At 39.2% G+C, this 18783-nt stretch overlaps 1 protein-coding gene across 3 annotated transcripts in view; it reads right to left on the reverse strand.

The window, feature by feature from the left end:
- rreb1a (ras responsive element binding protein 1a) overlaps positions 1-18783 on the reverse strand; it is a 52539-nt gene that overhangs the window by 17914 nt on the left and 15842 nt on the right. Inside the window, exons 2-4 of one of the 3 annotated variants that reach the window (XM_082184299.1) lie at positions 11201-11277; positions 2355-2471; positions 1962-2191 (exon numbers count right to left, since the gene is read on the reverse strand). In XM_082184299.1, the coding sequence (XP_082040425.1) occupies positions 1962-2191; positions 2355-2469 (345 nt within the window). In that variant the 5' untranslated portion in view covers positions 2470-2471; positions 11201-11277. Of the gene's footprint in view, positions 1-1961; positions 2192-2354; positions 2472-11148; positions 11278-18783 lie in introns of all 3 variants that reach the window. The other 2 variants (XM_082184300.1, XM_082184298.1) reach the window with 2 other exon arrangements.

Here is an 18783-nt window from a genome sequence, read left to right on the forward strand (position 1 = left end):
ACAGTATTTCACAATATTACAGTTTTTACTATATTTTGATCAAATTAACGCAGACTTAGTGACTAGAAGAGACGGTAGAGTAAAAAAAAAAAAAAAATCTTCAAAGCGTAGACGTCCAAAGATTATCACAGTTTGACTTTGATTCAAAAAGTGGATGCAATTCATTTCCCTTGATTTCAATTCATAAGGTGCACCTGAACTAACACCTGTTAGCCACTTTTTTTGGGGGGGGTTTTGTCTGAGCCTGTTTGTGCTGTACTTTGGCGCGTCTCTTTATGCTCAGTTAATCCAGTAAATTACACAACTCACTGTAAGCTTCTTTACTTTTCCTCAAAAGGAGTGAAAGAGGCCTGAGAACTAGGCTACAGCCTCTCCAGGTGAACCGGCTAAAAGATCCCACCCTCAGATTTCTATTCTGGTCTCTAGATATGACTAACAGCCTTTAAAGCAAGTCTATGAGATTTTATAGCTATTGCCCTCCAGACAAAATTAGCCGAATGCAGACTATTTAAATATGCCAAAAGAGCAACACTCTGATTGGTGAGTTTTTTTAAATGGGGAAGGAACTCTCTAAAGGGGGAAGGGTGGTTTGGATCCAAAACATCAGAGACTAAACTTCCCCCAGATTTCCTCGGGGGTGTTAAGGGGTTAAAAGTGACACCTGTTGCCCCACACAGGAGTGTTAAGGGATGGATTGCATGCTGTAATGGGAGCCATGTGATGCAGCCGTGTGGACAAAAGGTGGATTGAGATGCCAGAAGACCATTTGTCACTTCTCATTTAAAAACAGGATGCTGCATCCATAAAGTCCTTCCCACCTGTACCACTTTCTAACCACAAAAACACATGTATATATACAGTCAAACCAAAAAATATTTAGACACCAGATATAATTTTTTTACTAGTGGGTGCAGGAAACTATAGCTAATTTATGTAAGTGAGGATAGCAAAATAAAAGTAAACTGTGACATAATACCCAACAATTCTTCATACAGTGACTACCAGTAAAAAATAAAAAATAAAAAATGAGACCAAAAATGATTCAGACACTTTGACCTGACCATGTTTTGCTTGTGTTTTTTACTAAACAAACTGACTGAATAAAATTAAACATTGCTTGGTAATTGGTTAAGCTAAACTAGTATTATCTAATTGTGTAGTTAAAGTTAACAGCTGACAGCTATTCAACCTAATTCATTTGTGAGACAGTCTAACAGAAGGATGGACAAAACCAGTCAAATATCAACTGAGTTTATAACTCTGAGTTTTGCGTCTTATTTTATTACGATTTTCTAAATTATAGCGAATAAACTGTGATAATGTGAGAAATGTTGAAGGTGTATGATTAAATATTGGTTTGACTGTATATGCACCAGCTATTCATCATTTAGTGCTGTATTATTAGGATTAGTGTGTTCCATTATCCATTATAGTAAATAAAAAATAGTATGTCAAATGTGCAAGGATGACAGTGGAGTGTCTGAATGTATGATTAACCTAAAATGAACTAATCAACTTTCTCATCAGCAGCAAAGTACAAACTGTTGTATAGTAGAAGTATGGTAACTGGAATGCAGCCAAGGACATTGCCACGGCTCGTCTGATTGGTTAATTTGGGGACTGAGTCAGCGTGAGTTTGTTTGTTTTTTTGAGATTATGAATCAGTGTTAGAAATTCAGGGTTGAGTTTGGATCATAAATACATCTATATTCAAACAGTTCTTGTTTCTGACATCAACACTGCATCTGCTGCACAACATACTAAGAAACATTTATAAAAATATAGAAACGTAATTTATTGCTTTCCTTCTATTTTACCGTTTTATATATATATATATATATATTTAAAAATTGGATGTATGCATGTAAATCCACATATACATAACACTTCCTGTTTTCTGATTCTATTTGATTTAGCACATATGTACGAGACCTTCGCCCTTACTCTTCATAACCTCTTACCTGGATCTTTCTTCCACTGCGGTTGGTGCTGGGGCTTTTGACTGGCACCTTATTGGGCGTGGTGTGGGCGGAGTCTACTACGTCGTTAAGTTGAGGTGCTTTCATCACAGTGCTCATCATGGAGTTAATGGGAGACAAGTCCACTCCATCGGCTACATGCATCTCTCCATCTGCTCTATTCTGTCCATTCTCCCATTCATTTCCTTCCTCCTCTACACTGGCAGAACCCTCTGTGGATGTTTTAATTTCTTTGCATTAATGGCAGACAGACAGAAGGATAGAACGATAGACAGGTAGATAGATAGGTAGGTAAATAGACAGAACAATAGATAGGTAGGTAGATAGATAGAACGATAGATAGATAGAACGATAGATACGTAAATAGATTTCTACCTGTGTGTGTTTCTGTGGGGGCGGGGCTCTGGACATCATCGCTTTGCTCCACCTTTTCTGCAGTTTGGGTGCAAATTGCGGATTCTGTTCTCGTCTCCTCCTTTGAATTTTCCATAACTATGGAGAGAAAAAAAAGAAAAAGATAGCCAAAGCTGCTCTGAGTGCACTGGAAGACACGCTTACATTCAAATAGTCTTGCAATAAGTTTCATAAAATCATAAAATGATAAAAATATTCAAACTTCATGAGCAGAAAATAGCTAGTTAGAGAACAGCTTCCTTGTCTAAAGCATCTAAATCAAGAGAGAAACGGTTTGAGAATAGAAAACTGTTCAGCTGTACACTACACAGGGCACTTTCCCAGTCAGCAGAACATGATGTGTGTTCTCTAGATGAGGCACAGTACACACATTCTCTTGGTGCTTTATGGCTCCAGCACCTGTCTGAGCGGTAGTGTGTCTGCCCGGCTCATGAGCGCACGAACGCAAGAGCGTAAGAGTTGTCATACACAAAGTTTGATGTCATAAACTGAAGTTTGAAGTTTCATTCTGTATTCTACGTCCACACTTTCATATAAGAACACGTTTCTGCATTCCACTTTGGTACTTTTTCATTGTTTTTCTATGTGAACATGCACTAGTTGAACAACCATTGCTCTTGCATTTCACATCTTTAGCAGAGACTCTCACATGACAGCGTTCTAAAAACAGGTTACATTTTAACCTAATAGGTTAGGTTAAAATAAGAAATAAGAGATGCTTGGGCATCTCAAGATCTTGCGTTTTTCTATTCCACGGCTCTCGTTTCATGTTTGTTTTTTTGTTTGTTTTTTCTGTGAATGGGCCCTTATTTACACTGAATTTCCCATGCTTGATATTTTTTCTTCTTTTTATATAGTTTTTCTGGGTGATTTTTGCCTTTTATTGTGACAGAACAGTAGAGAGTTTACAGGAAGCGAGGTGGGAGAAAGACAGGGGACGGGATCGGGAAAGGTCCACGAGCTGGGACTCGAACTCGGGCCGCCCGAATGCGCCGAAGACATCCAAAATCTTCGTGAAATATGCAGAACTTATTACTTTCCTAGCCAAGTTTAAGAAATAACTGATCTGATTGGGTTAAGCAACTTGCAACATCATAGGCAAACTGAATAGGGCGTGGCCTATGAAACTATGACTGGTTTCACCCAATTTTCGGACAACTACACACGACCACACAGGCATATCTCTGCTTTGGTGGGTGTTGGCCTGGCAGATGGCTGTAGATGCTAATCTGGATGAGCGGGGGGGGGGGGGTTAAGCGGTACTTCTAAGATGGGGAGGTCATGAGGGGGTTCATTCCTGTGGGGATGATGAGAGATGCTAAATGTACTATGGCCTAAAACATGCTGGTTATGATTCAACAATTGTGCTAATGACTAAAGAGTTTGCTAAAGTGGTCAAATTAAAGGAGGGAGAGCTGTGGAAAGAGGAAGAATGGGAAAAACTGAGTTGGGAGGGGAAAAAAGATGGAGAAAGAACAAGCAAGCGAAATACTCTCTTTGCTAATTGCCGTTTCCCCATCCACAACCACACAGGAAGCTCCTCTGCAGTCTGGGCAACTTCCTCTTTTGGAGAGAGGACAAGGGAATGCGAGTGTGTGTGCGTGTGCGTGACGAGGCAGTTGGACAACAGGATCTGCTGTTGGCTGGACCAGAACAGCATGGTAGATATGATCAGGGATGGCCAACTCTGCACCAATAAGTGAAACTTCACATATGCCTTGTAGCCAAATGGAGGTAAACCAAATTCCTCCAAAAACAGCCTGCTAGTCTAGCGCTAAATGCGGCTAGAGCTCCTCTTCTGAGTCCTTGCTCCTCAAAATAACCAAAGTGGGGGTTGACAAGTGTGTTCATCAACCAAACATCACTGTAGTGACAACAAATAAAAAACAAAATAGGAAAGTATGTCAGAGAAGACTCTCATGAATGTCCTTGCAGTTTTTTTTAAAGTCATGAAGTTTGTTATTCATCCAATGTAGTACCAACCCATTTCAGACGCATCATGTGTGTCAAAGTTAGATAGTCTTAAGATATTGGCTAAGTTGGCCTTTTTATGACAAGGCAAGTTAGTTCAGATATTGTAAAATTTCATGTGGCATGCTTGACTCCCCAAATATTTAATGGTAATTATGGATTAAAAATTCATGATATTTGTATTAAAAAAAATCCTTTTAACTTGAAAGATACTTTTTAAAACCTTTTTGAAAATAACGATTGCCATGTGCAAGAAAAATGTTAATACTTTTTTACTCAAGAGTTTTTAAAATAGAATTTCATCAGTTTGTCAATGCTTTTAATTCAACTTAAAAGAAAGGGTCAGAAAAACACTTTCACAAGAATAAAAAGCATCATCTGATAACTTGGAGTGCATTGAAGGGAAGTTGTATCCAAGCCACCAATCACACTAAAGCGTGGATGTATGTCTGTTTTCCCTCATTAGACAAGATGAGCCACTCCTCTGATAGAACGTTTGCATGATGGGCGGGACGTTTTTGCTGGGAAAAGGAAAAGTGGTTGATTTTTGGGGCGGGAGACATACTAGTATTATGTACTGAAGAGAAAAACAGAAAGACACAGAAAACAAGAAGATCACAGTGGGAAAAGGGAAAGGAGGGAAAACCTGTATTCGTAGAGATGGGTGTGGAAAGTCAAGCGAGATACTGTTGGGTTCTGTTGATGATTAGAGGTAGAAAGACAAGAGATTACACAACAGCAGGGCAGGTTTCGAGTTGTGCAAGGATTTGGGGTGGGGGTTTGAGGCGAGAGTGAGTGAGACAGAGTTGTACTTGTCATAAGATTCTCGCTCCTTTGCCGGGAGATAGTGGAGGTGGAGGGAGTTGGGGGGCTGCTGTTACTACATCTGTTCCCACCCATCACTCTCACTATCCTGCGCACACACACACACACACACAAAAGACAGAAAGAGGTTCTTGCACATCCTTGTTAAAACAAGTCAAACTCTGGGAAAGCAGAGATGATTCGGTGACACTATGAGTGAAGAATATGTTCAGGATGTGTTTGCGTGTGCTTGAGTTTATGTGAGCTTCTTGAGTGTTTTTGTGTTAGTCAGAAGCACACAAGGGTGGAAAAGTCCTCACACGATGCCAAACCGAGCAAACAAGAATGCCTCTGCTTTTCCCCTCTCTCTGTCTCACTCCATCTTGTTTCGTCTTCCATCTGTCCCTCACTGCTTTTCCTCTTTCATCCTAGTTAAAAACATATTTTTTTCCTCTAAATTATTCTAAAATGAGTTGAGGTTGACTACATTGACTGCATTTCTTTACAACCCAATTTTTTATTTATTTTTTCACAACAGGGAGTGAGTTGGAATTAGCCACTAGCTATAACCATAGTTTTCTTCTGGAAAATCTTAAATGAGGTATTAGAAAAGTAGCTGAAATATTTACCAAACTAACACGCCAAGCATTCAAATTCTTGAAATTCTGCAAGTGGGGGTTGTTTCTTGGAATCAAAAAGGTTGAGAACTTCTGTTTTTACATGTACAGCCAACACATTTGTGATGCTACACAATTGGCGAAAAGTTGGTTTTAGCTCGACAATTGAAATTTTCAATAGCTTGTCCTACTTTACCACGAGACACACATATGACACTGCCAAATAGTACAAATAGCACCTGACTATTTATTGGAGAAGCATTCCTAATCTAAATTTACCTTAAAACTTGGGCCTGAAGCCAAAGCATCCCCCTCTAGCCACAAACTCAAGTCACCAATGCACGATTTAGTCAAAAACCTTGACATTACAAGAGCTTTTCCTTCCTCATATGATGCCTCCAGGCTACATTCAGTAGGAGCTCTAATTAAAGTAATTGACCTGGCTTCTGGGATGCAAATGACAGAGCCGAGGTGGGTTGGGCTTTTCAAGGATGGCTGTCAAACAATAGCTCCAAGCCAAACTGACAAAAGTGACACATGCACTTTAAAAGCAAACAGATATTGCATGGAGCGACCGTTCGGTTCACTGTTCTTAGTCTTGAATGGCTTTTATAAAGGGAAAGGATGAAGATATAAAAGTTCTTCCTGAGTGGGAGAAAGCTAAAATGGGGTTTGTTTGCTCAACAACAACAAAAAAAACCCGCTTTGTGGTTAAATTGAGAAATAGTAGAGAGGTCTGCAATGAGGCGAGGGGGTTGAGATTGCAAAAAAATCCAGTGACCATATGTTGGCTGTTTATTATAGCTTTCAATGTCTTCCTTAACATCACAGCGCTCAAAAGGAGACAGGAGAAATGCAGACTCTTGTGTGAAATAAGTAGTAGCTAACAAAGATAGACGAGGCAGTAGAGGAAGGAAGCTACACTCCCGGAAACTAAACATCCCAAAATCTTGGTGTAAAAGAAGGGTTTCAGAGTAGCCATTCTCTCCCACCTCGCATCTGTCCTCCCTACCAATCATATGTTTGAGTGACTCAAACTGGGGCCTATTGAGCCAGAATCTTGTCCTGACTTGCCAGACCGAGCTTCACAAATCCTCACACACAAACGATGACAAAGGCGGAGCATTCGGTCACCAAAATTTTGAGCACACCTCTCGTTTTAGTTTATGGAGTGGTGTGCAGCCTGCCAGCTTGAACTTTTCACGTTCAGTCTCTCTTACTCTCTAAGGGCAAAGATCAGGGTATCAGTAGAGCACTATGTTTACAGAGAGCAAGAGAAAGGGGGCTGGTTTGGGGCCAAACTAGGACAGAGTGGAAGGAATATTACTAGTACTCCCTCTCTTACTCACGTAAATCACACTCTTTCGCCCGCTCATTCGCCCTAGAGTTGACCGTTGAGTCTTACACAAGCTCTTTCCAGCCACATTCACACAGTACGGTGGTCAGTCCTGTACTAGAGTTTTTAATATGGTTACGTTCAGACACAATTCAGTTATTTACAACCGCATTCTATAACCAAACTCACACCCAACTTTTTTCTGTTGTTCATCCCACGGCATAAATTATCATCCTTTGGTACCGCTGCTCCCACTCTCTGGAATTCTATTCCCCAACACATTCACGACCTTCCATCATTACATGATTTCAAAACCCACCTTAAAACATATCTTTTTGCTTCTTGTTTCTCTGATCCCTGACTTTATGATCTGATTCTTGTCATGTTTATCTATTTCAGTCTATCCATATTGTTTCTTTGTTTACTGTCATGTTTATTTGTATCATATTGTAAAGCGACCTTGAGTTTGCAGATAGGCGCTATATAAAATAAACATGTTATTATTATTATTATTACAACTTCATTCTCGGAAAACCTGTGCTGTGTGAAGGGAACTGGACATACAGTGATACGTCATACAGTGCGAGAGAGCCGCTCTATGCTGCAAAAACGTGTGTCTACTGTGTGTTTTGGGTTTTATGTGTGGTTTCGGTAACTTACAGAGATGGAGATATGAGCTGTGTGTCATCTTAGGTTTTAGATCCAGTCACTGTTCTCCACAGGAGCCACTTCTGTCAGTTTTGTGTTCTACGCACGACTCAAATGCTTGGCTCTCATGACACTAATATAAAAGCTGCTGTCAGTTAATGAAGATTTGACAGATGAACTTGCACGCTTTGGACTCTTCTCGTGCCAAAAAAGACTTTAGTTTTATGAATGCCACCATCTTTGATGTTACTTTGGTCAGTGTGGTTACTGGCAAGCGAATACAGGCTTGACTCCCGTTAACGCTATAGTAAGTTGCGGTTTCAACAGGAAATCGAGACTCACACACCTGTGAGTAAAAGCAATTGTCAATCCCAAAAACTGACAGTCTGAAGGTAGCCTCCCTCTCTGAGATGGGAATAAGCCTCTTATCTTAACGTAATGGCCTACTGAACTAGCTTTGTGCTCGAGGCAAAACACAATGGGACTTTATAAACCCTGTCCAAAGTAAAAAGAAATGTCCTGAAGCAAAAATTTCTCCTTATCAGGGTATATTGTGTGGCCATCCACTATGAAAATTACAGCAATCAGGCAAATCCTGTAACCTGATCCACACGAATGGTGAGTTTCCAAGACTATTAAAAGCTGTAATTAAGCAACAAATTTGAGATGCATCCTGTTAAATTCGGCATGGAGACTTTTCTTCCCTATTGTGATGTATATCCGAGTGAAACAGCTTCATAAACAAGCAAAGAAATGTAGAGCTGGACCTAATGTTGTCCATCAGGAATTGATTGAAAGTAGAAAGTCATCATTTTCTAAGTGCTGTTATCGTTTCATGGTGACTAAGCTTTTTGTTGGGGTTGGAATATTGAGATCCAACATTGCAAGTCAGATACAATAATAAAACAGCAATGTTTATAATAGCACAACAAAAATGCAGAATGTAGGGGTCTCTAGATATGTTTTAGTACCCACAATTGTCACCAGGTTTCCAATTGAGATTAATAAAATAAAAAAAATCAGTAAACTACAGAAAATGTATGGTTTAATGAGACATCAAGTCTTGTGGGCTTCATGCCAGTAGGTTGTGATAAGTCTCCATCTTGAAAGTGAGTGGTTTGGAAGACATGTAAGAGAAGGATTCAGGGTGTTACAGAGAGCAAACTGAACTCGACTAACCAAAGAACTACCAGATAATATATTTAAACTTACCAGGATTCCACAATTAATCACATGTGATCAAAACAGTCTAAATCTAGTACTGTGAGAAAAACAGACCTCTTATTAAATACTTCCTCAATAAAATCAGTTCAATGCCCCAAGAGCAGAACAGAAACAGATATGCTAAGCAAAAAACATTTTAAAATGGGTGGCTAAGCACAAACACACACTAACACACTGTAAAGATCTACCAACAAACAACAGCATCAAAATAGTTTATGCTCAGTTACTGGTTACTGGCTTTTTTTAATACTCGAAATGATTCTCCATCACTGTAAATCTCAGTTGTTTTCATGAAATGAACCACAAGCTAAACTATGACTGTTTATGGTAAAGTATCACCTTTATCTCTGAACCTGCAGCCACTCAAACAGGTTTTTGGTGGATGACAGACTGCCTCACCTATCAAAGACGCCTCACGCCCAACCACCATACAACCATGATCCACCACAAGCTCAAAATCCCACCAAAAACCTATGAAAAAACCATATCACACACCATATTAGAAAAGTTTCATTGAGTAGAAAAGGTGTCTTTTTGCCGATTTGAGAGCATTCACTTTTATCTTGGCGACATCTAATGAATTTTGTTATCAATGTTACATGCCCTGTCGGTATGTGATGAATGGTTCGGTCCTGTTCAGTGACTTTTAACAAATGCGCCACAAGTCTGAGCTTGGGGAACTGCAGGCTTGAGCAATAAGCCATGACTCAGAATCACTGGAGTCAGAGGTTAGTTTGAGCACATCACCTCTTTAGTTTAGTCTAATAATGATAAGCAACAATCTAACAGCCCTAAGACTTTCACAGCACAACATTGGTGAAACAGAGAGAAGGATTTAACTGTGAGAGCAGATGAACGACAGTCAAAGGCAGATTACTGTATATAATTCAGTACTTTTGTGTAAAATAATGTGTCTTTGGGAGCATCATACTTTCACCTAGATAGCACAGCTGTTTTACAGAAGAGAATGTTGACTTTTGACCCTGCTACCTGAGAACACTGCAGGACGAGCAGCCGAAAATGTAGCTAGCAACTCTCATTTAGGCTGAACTATAGACTGAAGCTATAAATTACAGAAAAAAAACACCCCTTTTTCTTCAAGGCTCAATTTGTTAACTTTAGTTAACATAAAATAACAACGATGAATGCTTTTACAGCATTTATCAATCTTGGTTAATGTGATTTTCTAGCTAATTAGATAAACAAATACATTTAACATAAAAAAAAAATATACAAATAAATAAAAAAATAAATAAAAATAAATGTATATAAATAAATAAATATACAAACAAATATATATTTTTTTTTTATCAATTAATAAATGCTGTACAATTGTTAGTTCATGTTAGCTTATGTTAAAAATGAGACCTTATTGTAAAGTAAAGTGTTACGACAATGCTAGTTTCTATCTTTATCTTTGGCGTTGCACAGCTTTATCAACGCCTGAAACTGAAGCCAATTGAAGTCAACTTCCATTTGGTTTGAAGATCGGCCTTTGTCTGGTATTTTGTCTTTACATCTTTTCAAATTTTTTTCCTTTAAAGCAACAATCACAAATAACATATTTCAGATTCCTTCCTGCATCTGATGCAAAGTCATGTCCACCCAACCTGAACCAAAAAAACATCTCATGTTTTTAGCACAAGAGTTTTAAAACAAGACATCGCAGCACTGATAGATCCCAGCTTCATGCAGAGGACGTTAGTGTGTGTATGTGAAGTCTTCATGAGCTGAAAGCAGATTACAAGTTCAAGCTTAAGGGTTTCCGTGCTTTTATGCAGCAAAATAATAAACTGTAACTTGACAAACAGGAGATTCGCACATCTGTTTTGTTTACCTAACTCATTTCTAAATGGATCCAAAAGCCCATTGAGCGGCATTCATGGCTAGATTGAACTGTTGTTGGACCGCATGCACACTGCAAAAGAGCAGAACAGCTGAATTTGATGAATGATAGGAAAGGTATGCGAGCCAAGGATGTCAAAATGTGTGGCAAACTATACAGTATGAGTGTGGCTGTGACTTTAAAACAGCGAAGATGAATAGACATGGATGAAAGGATGAAATAAAAGGAGTTTCAGGTGAAACTTGTGGGCAGGGCTTGATAAGCAGGCCAGTTTTCCATGCTGAATGTGCAAACAGTGAGGATGCTCACTCGGGTCGGCTCGGCTCGGCTCGGACCGGACGGGACGGTGAGGTATATTTACCCGTCCTCGTATTATTCTGCTGTCGTTCGGGGTTGAGGACCGCAGTGCACCTCGTGTGTCAGCAACCACTGCTCACACTGCAGGGAGACCACAAAGAGGGAGTTTAATATGCATGCCTATGAACGAACACACACACACACACACACACACACACACACACACTTTCTTTCGGGATGAGCCACAGACTTTTGACCTTGAAATCTGTTATAAAGTAATAAAATCATTGCAAAACTTGCCGTGTTGAATCATAGCGCTATGAAACCCAGAATCTCTATCTCAGTGGCTGGAGTTTGACCCGCAGTCGTGGTGCAGTTTAACTCAATCTCTCCCCAAAGGCTGCTCTGAATCAAGACACTGCTGTTCACTTGAATGTTTGGCATAGAGGGGGTCAACCAGTTAAAACAATACACCGCAGAAATTTGTCAATCGCTTTAAACGTTTCAGTAACATTTCTATTCACTTCACAAACAATTGACTCTTATGAAGGGATTCTTTCAATGATTTGTTCAAATGACTCTGAAACTACCAGTTTGAATCATTCTGACTAATCCTCTACTGAATGAACTCACTGAATCATTCAGAGCAGTTTCTGAATCAACATCTGACTCACTTATTACTATTACTTGCAGTGATTGTTAAAAAAAAAATTAAACACGTTTTGTGTACTTAAGGGTTTGTGAAACTTAAATCAGAATCAAATCTGCGATGGGTTGACTTTGGAAATTGTTACAAGGAGCATTAAAGCCACTTTTCCAATAAAAAAAAATCATATAGCGACACTGTTCAAAGGTTTGTGGGTCAGGATTTAAAAAAAACAGTACTTTTATATAGCAATGATAAAAAAATGTTTTATCAAAAAGGCAGTAAAACACGTTACAAAAGATTTCCATTTCAGATAAATGCCCTTCAACTATTCACAACTGCGTTTGACACTGATAATATACAGAAGTGTTTCTTGAGCAGAAAATCATCATATTAGAATGATTTGTGAAGGATCATGTGACACTGAAGACTGAAGTAATGATGCTGAACATTCAAGCTTTGATCACAGGAAGAAATTACATCTTAAAATATACTGAACATTTAAAATTATTATTTTAAATTGTAATAATTTGCAATATATTAAAGGTATACCGGAGGATCTTTCCAAATTTTAGATAAGACCCGCCCTCTCCACTTTTTGAAAAGTTTGATTGATTCACCAGAATGATTGACAATTAGGAGGACCAACAGTATAGGTTACCCACCAGGAAGTAAAACATCCTCCGCTATACCTTTAAGAAACAACTTTCAAAACAATTTTAATTTTTTACCTAACATTTGAACACTATACTGTAATATTGCAGAAAATCATAGTGTACACTAGAATATGTTTAACTTGCTGTTATGTTTAACTAAGCTGCTAAAATATAAAAAGTATCCCAACCTGCTAAATTACTTATTTGTTGGAACTAGTATTTTATTACTAGTATTTTATAATGTTTTTTATATCACCCAATGTTTAAATAAATTCTCACCTAAAATCAGCACCAAAAAAAAAAGTGGTCTGCTACTAATAAACACAGTAAGAAGTTGTTCAGCATCATTTGTTGCATCACTAATCAGTGATTGGCCCGTTTTAACATCCATTAGCGGGATACGGAGATGCACAGATGAAGAGGAGGAGAGACTTACGTAGCTTTATCCTCTTTGTGCAGGAGCTTTTGAAAAGAGAGGAGACGTGACGAAGGGGTGATGGAGTGTGTCTTTAACACACACACACAGAGAGAGAGAGAGAGAGAGAGAGAGAGAGAGAGAGAGAGAGAGAGAGAGAGAGAGAGAGAGACACTTAACAGACTGAAGACAGATGACCATAAAAAGTTCACAGGAAACTTGGGCGTTGGTGGGGGATGGAGAGACAAGCGGAGGAGTCGTCAGAGGAGAGATGAGAGAGAGAGATGGAGGAAGGGATGAGAGAGAGAGAGAGAGAGAGAGAGATGGAGGATGGGATGAGAGACACAGGACAGAGATTATCAGATTAGTGGCTGGTAAGACTGCCTAATTGAGAGGCAAAGAGGCAGGTATAATGGCCTGGGTGGAGGAGACATTTTAGATTGCTGTGGTCTTTAGCCACGCCAGTTTGTGTGTGTGTGTGTGTGTGTGTGTGTGTGTGTGTGTGTGTGTGTACACGTGAAATGATTTTTATTTTTTTGCTCTGCCCCTGTGAAACACACCCAGCCACAGTGTCTTCTCCCATGTTGCATTGCTCTGATGATGATGATGATGATGATGATGATGATGATGATGACAGGATACTGACTGTATTCAGCAACTGTTATTGGCTTTGGTGTGAATCACACAATAGTCAAAGAAATGGAGAAAACAAAAGGACGAGGAATCCCAGGAACACACAGCCAGCATCCCTGAAGCATTACCACTGGCATTTTTAAAATAGGAAAAACTATGAAAACATTCATATGGAACAAAACAATAAGCTTTGCAGTTTGCGGTTTAAAAACGAGATTTTCGGATAAATCTTATAAAATGATGAATGGAAACGCTAAAATGTAAATAAAATAGAAAGTATGAATAAACTTGCACATTTTCCAAGTACATTACATTTCAAAAGTTTGGTGGCTGTATGATAAAAAAATTTTTAAAAAAAAATTGCATTATCAGAATGACAATAAAAGTAATTTATAAAAACTTTCCATTCATCAAAAAAATCATCAAAAAAAAAAGTTCCACACAAATATGAAGCAGCACTACTGTTGTTAACATTGATAAATAATAATAAGAAATTAATATTATTTTATTGATTAATCAGAAATGTTTCTTGAGCAGCAAATCAGCATATTATGCCGATTTCTGGAGGATCGTGAAGACTGGAGTAATGATGCTGAAAACTCAGCTTTGATCACAGGAATACATTTAATTTTAAAATATAGTACAATAGAAAACTTTTTTTTTTTTATTGTAATAATATTTTACAATATTACTGCATTTATTTTTTTTTATCAAATAAATGTAGCCTTGGTAATAAGCATGAGACTTTTCAAAAACATATCTATATAAAAAAAACACTGACCAACCCCAAATTTCTGAACAGTAGGGTAATTTCCTAGATTTGCATCAAAATAGTCATATGACTTTGCCTTAAGTAACGTGACTTAAATCGCTGTCACTCCCACTCATTACAGTAGCAGACAGTGCTCAAGTTATTCCACACATCTAACGTATAAGCATCAGTAATAGTGAGCTTTTCTTTGCAAGCACAACTAATTAGATAAGTCAAGATATATGAACTTATCTTAGACTGTTGAAGTTATCTTGAACTTATCTTAGACTGTTGAGAAAAGTTTAACCAGTTTAAAAAAAATAATCAAAGAAAGGTGCCACAATTAACAGCTACAGGTCACATGTCATTTCTGCATGACAGGAACCCGCTTCATTTAGGCTAAATTTGTGTTTAATGAGAGCAGGTACATCCATTTTTGGGTTAAACCTGTTTGTGTATGCCCACTATGTGATTACCTCCGCCTCCGCGTGTGAGCATAAGCACTTCAGTGTGTGTGTGTGTGTGTGTGTGTGTGTGTGTGTGTGTGTGTGTGTGTGTGTGTGTGTGTGTGTGTGTGTGTGTGTGTGAGAGAGAGAGAGAGAGAAAGAATGCTACTGCTCTGTTTCAGGGCTGGATGACAGGCACGGACAAGTGCATGAACCGACATGTTTGAGAGCATTTGGCGCGCTGAGATAGTGCTGCTTTCTGCCTAGCACATCACCCCTCAATATCAGTTTCAATAGCGAGAGGCGAAGATAAAAAAAAAACAGTGAAAGAAAGAGAGGAGATTGGACCTGTGCAAAGAGAGGAAGGTTCAAAAGAGTTTAAATAAAGGTTTGAAAGAAAGAGGAAAAAAAAAAAACTGCAGAGAAAGAGCGAAGTGAGAATCTGGATAAACGGGACGGGCCAGTTTGACGCTTGAAAGACGGCACCAAGTTAACTGCTCACTCCCTGGCATGTTTGCTTTGTTTCTATTAAACACCAGAGACATTGACGGAGAGGAGAGGAAGGGGGGTTAGGGGGTGGGGGTGGGGGGGGTTACCACCCTGAGGTCTCATATCCTTATCAATGCAAACCGTACACCCTACAAGACAGAAACACACAGCCTACAGAAGGGCTGATACTAATTACTTCAGTTAGACTATGCCAAAAAAGACAATTGCCCACTGTATTAAAAGCTTGTTACCAAGTCCTTTTTGAAGAAGAAAGTGTAGTTTCCAAGCAATCCCATCAGAAGTAGAAAATGCAGTCACACTGAGATGTAAAGTTATAGCCAACACAATGCAATAACGCAGTCCCGTTATACATATTTAACATGAATTCATACTCAACTATGACAGGAGGCGGTTTGTGCCATTAATCTGGGTAATTATTCAGGAAGCTATCCATAAATGTCAGCAGTTTAACGGTCTTCAACTTCAAATAATTGCATAACTCGAAAACTAAAAATGACCATTGAAGACGACAGTTACAACACGTATATACGCTTCAAAGAATGCCATGATGATAAAAGTTCACAACGGTATTATGTTTCCATGTCCAAATAAAAATAGCTATACCAAAGAATATGGTATTAGTAATTGAATGGACAAAAAAAGCATCCCTCAGGAAGTTTCTCAATTACTCAGCAGAAGTGACAGCGATGCAATCAAAATCAAAGACGTAGCAAATTGAAATCATCTGACCAGCCATTGTGTGGCAACATGTGGAAACTCCAGTGAGGTTTGAGTTCCTTTTACAGATGATGGTTTATATTAGAGCAGAACAGAGAAGAGGACAAACCAACGAGGACAAAAGCACGGCACCAAACCCGCTTATTTTCTCAACAACAAAATTCCTTATAGCCTACATGATTATCTGCCTTTTCTTTGCAGACAAATTTGCAAAGATCCTAGCTTCAACCAGTGGCACCAAATACAGCACATGCAGTTTTATCAGCTGACAGATTTTTAATGGTAACATGACTAACAACAGGAGAAAAAAAAACTTGAGTAACAAACTTTCGCTTCAACTTTGACCAAAATGGGGAGTTCTGCAAATGAAGTTGTGGCATCAATCCATGACTGTCTGTGTGGTCGACTGTTTTACTCATTCAACACCTGAGTCGAGTATACATCATAAAAGGCAACAAGCTGAACTGCGCTGCGCAGGAAGTGGCTTTCATTTCCAAATCAGCCCTGGCTGCGTTGCCTTGGGTGAGCTTGCTTCATGCAAACCAGCTCTGTATCTGTGCGCGCATCTCACATTCAGTAAGAGAAAAGGGTTGCAAAGCTTCCAAATCAGTCTCTTTGAAAATACAGTGCTCATCTTGTTAAACGGCTTTCAGATAGATCCATCCCAGCAAGCAATTTCGCATTTAAAAGACGTCCAAGCCGTCCTAAAACAAGGCAAAATTTGGGCTGTCAGTGAAAATTGAATAGACGTCTAAACCATATCCCAAGAATAGACTAGTTATCAATTAGATAAAGAGATTAAATGAAACAACTAGTCTATTCTTGGGATATGGTTGAGAATTCTCTCTCAGACCCAATTTTGCCTTGTTTTAGACGTCTATTAGACGTCTTTTAAACGCGAAATTGCTTGCTGGGTACAGAAGAGTTGCACGGATGCACAGGAAGATCTGGTTCTTGGTACGCACATGTTCTTTGGGTGTTTTAAGGGGGATGGGGACTCAGCTGTGGAACAGGCGCGATAGTTCCTGGCTTTTCAGAGGTTAAGAGACGACGTAAACAAGCATGCAAATTGAGGGGTCCTTGGCAACGGACGACTCGGCTGTCAAACCTCACAGGTGCCTGCGACAGGGACAAGTCTTTTACCCTTCTTTTTTGCAGATGGTGGGTCTTTATTTGAGCCTAAAGACACATATGGCGCGTTGGATTTGCCAGACTTCACAGTGGGGTGGTTGACGGGTCACATGGGTGAGGTTTGAGGACAGCACAGTCTCATCTCCATATCCATGCAAATATGCATGGGCGGAAAGAGAAAGAACTGCATTCTCGCACAAAAGAGGCTGGTTTTACCAAGATAGAGTTCTTGTAAGCGAAGACAGACGCTGGCTCTTGCCCGGTTTCTGTGGAGAGTTGTGGTGTGAGTTACAGAGGAGTGCAGATGCAGGGTCCATGCTGACAGATCAGTGTGCCATTGACAGCTGCCTGGAAAAAGCATACACTGTCCACCCCTCATTACAGATGGTGTGTGTGTGTGTGTGTGTGTGTGCACAAGCTCTCTCAAAGAATATCGCTGTCCCCACCAGTCCATCCAAAACAGGGCAGCCATTTTAAAACTCTTCCTTGAGGGAGAAACAAGAGCCATGAATGAAAAGAATCACAATGATGTGAGACTACATGGGGACGCTCATCCCATGCTCACTTTGGTTAAACGGTGCGTGAGGTGTAGAGGAATGAGTGAAAGGATCTGAGCATCTAATCTCCTTCCTTCCTGTTGTTCTTGTTGTTATGATCACTCCTTTATTTAACAGACATGTTCCTGCAGGAAGACCAAGAGATCTTTCCCTGGGCCGTTGTTGCTAAGGTGCCTTTCTCACTCGACTTGCTGTGAGAACGACGCATGGATGTGAAGACTTCTGCGTTGTGCAACTGAAACTGCCACTGTTCACTGACATTGTTTTGAGTAATTAGAGGTCTTGTAAAGGTACCAGGTTTTTTTTTATTTTGTTTTGAATGCGTTTATGTGCAAAAATGGAACTTTTGATTCATACATGGAAAAATAAAATACTCTTGGGAAGCAGTCACATGGGAATTCCTCCCATTTTTCCCCAATCCCTCCCTCTCGGCAGAGCTGACCGATGTGGCAGCTTTTATGGCAGAAAGGACGCAGTGGGCCCATGCCGTTCTCCTTTGACAGTTGTCTATCTGTGCAACAAATGGGACATTCATCGAGGGTCAGCAGTGACAGATCAGCTCCATAAATCCAGAGGCACACAGAGGGATCTCCAAACCTCAGTGTGTGTATTAGGGATCCACCGAAATGAAAATCTGGGTCGAAACTGAAAATTCTCGATGCTTTTCAATAACTATTTTTATAGGCTATTATTATAAATAAATAGCTTTTTTATATTAACATTAGACTTTTTATTTAAATTCAATCATTTTAATGATACTGAATTTTAGGGATGCACCGATATGAAAATTACCAATAGCCGATAATTCTTTATTTGAAAGCCGATAACCGATATATTGACCGATAAATCTAAATCCAAATTTGTATGTACTTTTGAGAGCCTGATTACAAAAACAAAAGTCTCACCATTAAAAGCCATGTCTCAAGTACACAATTATAATGATGTTCTCATTATAATTTTTATGTAGCTTATATGACAGACTTGTGCTGCACGTTGCACTTTACTGTATTTTCTTTTTAAGTGATTCCCATCATATTTCAAGCAATTCAAACACATCATGGCGAACAGTGCAAATCTGAAGTGTCTCAGCTGAAGGAAATAATCCATTATTTATCGGCTTTAATATCGACCAAGTTTTCTTATCGGGCCGATAACAAAAAAAAAAAACAAACAAAAAAAAATCAA

Source organism: Leuciscus leuciscus (assembly GCF_965113295.1).
Source record: "Leuciscus leuciscus genome assembly, chromosome: 11".
Taxonomy (NCBI): domain Eukaryota; kingdom Metazoa; phylum Chordata; class Actinopteri; order Cypriniformes; family Leuciscidae; genus Leuciscus; species Leuciscus leuciscus.